Source organism: Nicotiana tabacum, chromosome 6 (assembly GCF_000715075.1).
Source record: "Nicotiana tabacum cultivar K326 chromosome 6, ASM71507v2, whole genome shotgun sequence".
Taxonomy (NCBI): domain Eukaryota; kingdom Viridiplantae; phylum Streptophyta; class Magnoliopsida; order Solanales; family Solanaceae; genus Nicotiana; species Nicotiana tabacum.
The window spans coordinates 184,646,880-184,651,455 of record NC_134085.1 but is presented as its reverse complement, the minus strand read 5'-3'; the positions used below and the strand labels follow the sequence as shown (position 1 = coordinate 184,651,455).

At 35.8% G+C, this 4,576-nt stretch overlaps 1 protein-coding gene across 1 annotated transcript; it reads left to right on the top strand.

The window, feature by feature from the left end:
- Positions 1 to 859: 859 nt before the first annotated feature.
- Positions 860 to 3,783, top strand: LOC107803700 (cytochrome P450 71A1-like). The gene is made up of 2 exons (NM_001325739.1): positions 860 to 1,814; positions 3,124 to 3,783. Exons 1-2 carry the CDS (start codon positions 915 to 917, stop codon positions 3,751 to 3,753), a joined length of 1,530 nt encoding a protein of 509 aa, NP_001312668.1. The 5' UTR covers positions 860 to 914; the 3' UTR covers positions 3,754 to 3,783.
- The last annotated feature ends 793 nt before the right edge of the window (positions 3,784 to 4,576 follow it).

The following is a 4,576-nucleotide window of genomic DNA, read 5'->3' as shown; positions in this document are numbered from 1 at the left end:
ATATCATCCATGAATTCTTACATATGATCACTTTTGGGAGAATTCTTAGTCTCCTAGTCTCCCTAACTTGAGGAACACCCAATTTAAGGCTTTACAAATGTAAAAGTTAGACTCATTGGTTACCTATTGGTTATCCATTTTCTAAATGGATAACATATTTTTATTCATATTTGATCCGTTTTTAAAAAGTTTATTATCCAACCCATTTTTTAATGAATAATATGTATGGTTAATTATTTTATTTTAACCATTTTATCACCTCTAGCCTTAGGCAATGGCCTCACTGCCCAAAGCCTTAGAGTCGCCCCTACATAAACAATAAACAGGGGCAAAGCTAGCGTGTTTGCTACGAGACTTAAAAAATTATTAAATATGTACAAATTATTAATTTAAAATTCAATAATTTAAGAAAACTAGAATCTCAAATCTATAAAGTTCAAATCTCAACTTTACCTTTATGTTTTTTTTAATGGGTGAAACTTCACTGAATTATTTCCAAGTAGTGGATTGTGGGGAACCTTCTTTTTTTTTTTAAAGTGTTTCCTTTCTTTTTGTGGGGTACCTTGTTATTTTATTCAAAGTAAGTAGTACAGTAGCAGTTTCACACCCTGCTGAAGGTACTGAAGAACTTAAAAATACTTTCCTGGAAGACCGAAGGCAACTGAAACAAAGTTTCGAGGAAAAATATTACTAGATTTTTCTTTTAGAAAATGACGATCACAAATTTTAAAGTGATGAAAAATAATTGAAAAATACTACTTAAAAAATATATTTGTAGTACTATTCAAGCTTCTCTCCAACACTATAAATACAGCTTATTCGTGGAACCATATACTCCACCATTAAATCAACTAACAAACACATTGAGTCCTCTCCCAAATCACTGATTCACCACCAAAAGTACCAACAATTCAATGGAAGGTACAAACTTGACTACATATGCAGCAGTATTTCTTGATACTCTGTTTCTTTTGTTCCTTTCCAAACTTCTTCGCCAGAGGAAACTCAATTTACCTCCAGGCCCAAAACCATGGCCGATCATCGGAAACTTAAACCTTATTGGCAATCTTCCTCATCGCTCAATCCACGAACTCTCCCTCAAGTACGGACCCGTTATGCAACTCCAATTCGGGTCTTTCCCCGTTGTAGTTGGATCCTCCGTCGAAATGGCTAAGATTTTCCTCAAATCCATGGATATTAACTTTGTAGGCAGGCCTAAAACGGCTGCCGGAAAATACACAACGTACAATTATTCCGATATTACATGGTCTCCTTACGGACCATATTGGCGCCAGGCACGTAGGATGTGCCTAACGGAATTATTCAGCACGAAACGTCTCGATTCATACGAGTATATTCGGGCTGAGGAGTTGCATTCTCTTCTCCATAATTTGAACAAAATATCAGGGAAACCAATTGTGTTGAAAGATTATTTGACGACGTTGAGTTTAAATGTTATTAGCAGGATGGTACTGGGGAAAAGGTATTTGGACGAATCCGAGAACTCGTTCGTGAATCCTGAGGAATTTAAGAAGATGTTGGACGAATTGTTTTTGCTAAATGGTGTACTTAATATTGGAGATTCAATTCCATGGATTGATTTCATGGATTTGCAAGGTTATGTTAAGAGGATGAAAGTAGTGAGCAAGAAATTCGACAAGTTTTTAGAGCATGTTATTGATGAGCATAACATTAGGAGAAATGGAGTGGAGAATTATGTTGCTAAGGATATGGTGGATGTTTTGTTGCAGCTTGCTGATGATCCGAAGTTGGAAGTTAAGCTGGAGAGACATGGAGTCAAAGCATTCACTCAGGTATTGTACTAAACAAAAGATATCAATTCATATTTATCATAATATCTTTAAATTATAACTATAGAAAATAATAGGAGTAATACTTAGTACCTGTTGCTGTTTGTCCATAAAAGAATTTCCTTTTTTCGAATTTTTTTTTTCCAAAAAATATGTTTCTCCGTGAAATTTTACAAATTCTTGAAAAAAAATTCGAAAATGATTTTTTCAAAAAAAATTCCCACTCACAAAAGTACAATATTTTTTCAAGTGAAATATATGTCCAAACACAAATTCAAATTCCAAATAGTATCATTTTTCAACTTTAACTCCAAATAATAATCCCTCCGTTCACTGTTACTTGTCCATTATACTAAAAATACATTTTTACTTTTAATTGTCTTTTTAGCAAATCAAGAGAAAGACAAAAAAAAAAAAAAACTTGTTTTACCTTTATCATTAAGTACTCATTCCCCAATTTATTTCCCATGTTTTTTGAAATGCTATCATTATTAGGGGTTATGGTAAAACACATATTACAATTATTATTTCTTAAGTGGCGCGAAAAGTCCAAAATGGACAAGTAAAAGTGAACGGATAGAGTACTGTTTTTCAAAAATTATACTAGTAATTTTTATGTCCAAACGCCTACTTAATAGCACGGAAAACTTAAAAAGGCACATAGACTATAGTTAAGAATAATTTTAATAAACCAGAGTAGATTCCTATTGCTCTGCTCCACTCGGGTCGACAGTACTTATGACTTCCTCCAACCAATGGAAATTAATGGACATTGACAAGATATTTTGGAACCCGAAATTTAGTTGGCTATGTATGGGTCTGTCGTACTGAAAAAAAAAACAAGAAAAAGAATATACTCGTAATAATTGACCTGTTGATAATGTTACTGAAATGATATCTGGCTCACTTTTTTGTCGAAGTAGAACGGATAATGGAGTGAATCCAACTGTAGATAAATTACAAGAAAAATTTTGAAAATAGAAAGTCAAGTTGGTCAGGATATTTGTACTTGTTTTCGATGCTTTGTTATAGTTGATGAAAGGGAGCCTTGGCGTAATTGGTAAAGCTGTTGTCATGTGATCAGGAGGTCACGGTTTAAAGCCGTGGAAATAGCATCTTGCAGAAATGCAAGATAAGGCTGCATAAAATAGACCCTTGTGGTCCGGCCATTCCCCGAATCCGAGTATTTTGATTTTCTACGCGCATCAGCAAGATATATATTTTCTCAATTCTAATTAGTGATACCTAAACTATAACAATAGTGCTTTGTTATAGTTGATGACAAGAGTAAAATGTGTAATTGCGCAATCAGGATATGCTGGCTGGTGGAACCGAGAGTTCAGCAGTGACAGTGGAGTGGGCAATTTCAGAGCTGCTAAAGAAGCCGGAGATTTTCAAAAAGGCTACAGAAGAATTGGATCGAGTAATTGGGCAGAATAGATGGGTACAAGAAAAGGACATTCCAAATCTTCCTTACATAGAGGCAATAGTCAAAGAGACTATGCGACTGCACCCCGTGGCACCAATGTTGGTGCCACGTGAGTGTCGAGAAGATATTAAGGTAGCAGGCTACGACGTTCAGAAAGGAACTAGGGTTCTCGTGAGTGTATGGACTATTGGAAGAGACCCTACATTGTGGGACGAGCCTGAGGTGTTCAAGCCGGAGAGATTCCATGAAAAGTCCATAGATGTTAAAGGACATGATTATGAGCTTTTGCCATTTGGAGCGGGGAGAAGAATGTGCCCGGGTTATAGCTTGGGGCTCAAGGTGATTCAAGCTAGCTTAGCTAATCTTCTACATGGATTTAACTGGTCATTGCCTGATAATATGACTCCTGAGGACCTCAACATGGATGAGATTTTTGGGCTCTCTACACCTAAAAAATTTCCACTTGCTACTGTGATTGAGCCAAGACTTTCACCAAAACTTTACTCTGTTTGATTCAGCAGTTCTATGGTTCCGTCAAGATAGACTTTGTTACGTTTGAACCTGTGCTCTAAATCTTTTGTAATGGTATCGTCTACTTATCCAACTTAAATCTTGTATCTTTTTCTTTGCTTGAAAGTGGTTTTAATAGTGAACACACAAGTATTTATGTATGTATGTTATAATGCAGTTATATTTTCAGAAATAATAACATTACAGTGTTGTGTTTGTTCTGATGGTGTCTATGGAGAGATATTGTTATAGAGTGTATAACCTTTTGCAGAATGATTACTAAATTAGACTGTTTAAGCAAAATTAAACTGTTGAAGATAAAAGCGGATGGTTTTGAGTTTTGGAGCGTTGTGAGTGTATTCGTGTATTTTGATTCCACTAGTGGGGTCTAGGGAAGGTAGTGTGTACGCAGACCTTACCTCTACCCTGGGGTAGAGAGGCTGTTTTCAATAGACCGTCGGCATCCTTCCCTCCAAAAACTCCCCACCTTGCTCTTGGGATGACTCGAACTCATAACTTCTTGGTTGGAAGTGGAGGGTACTTACCAAAGATGCTATTGTAATATTGAAGAGAAGAAAATCGACTAATTTTAGGCCAATGTGGCCAGATAATACGATGAACGGATGAAGGGGGAGCGCGGGAGAATTTAGGTCAAAGCAGATTTTCTTTTCTTGGTTTTTTTCTCAAACCACTTTTTGGAGTAAACTCTTTTTTGGTAATTAAAGAATTTTATTTATCAAACTTGTGAAATAGTTACAGCTCCAAAAAATAAATAAACTGCACATTAAGTGCACCAGTATAACCTCTACACAATTACACATCACGG

Coding starts and splice junctions, on each gene's coding strand:
- LOC107803700 (NM_001325739.1), top strand. CDS start 915: ATGGAAGGTACAAACTTGACTACATATGCAGCAGTATTTCTTGATACT. Junction 1,815..3,123: donor GAGTCAAAGCATTCACTCAG/GTATTGTACTAA, acceptor TTGCGCAATCAG/GATATGCTGGCTGGTGGAAC.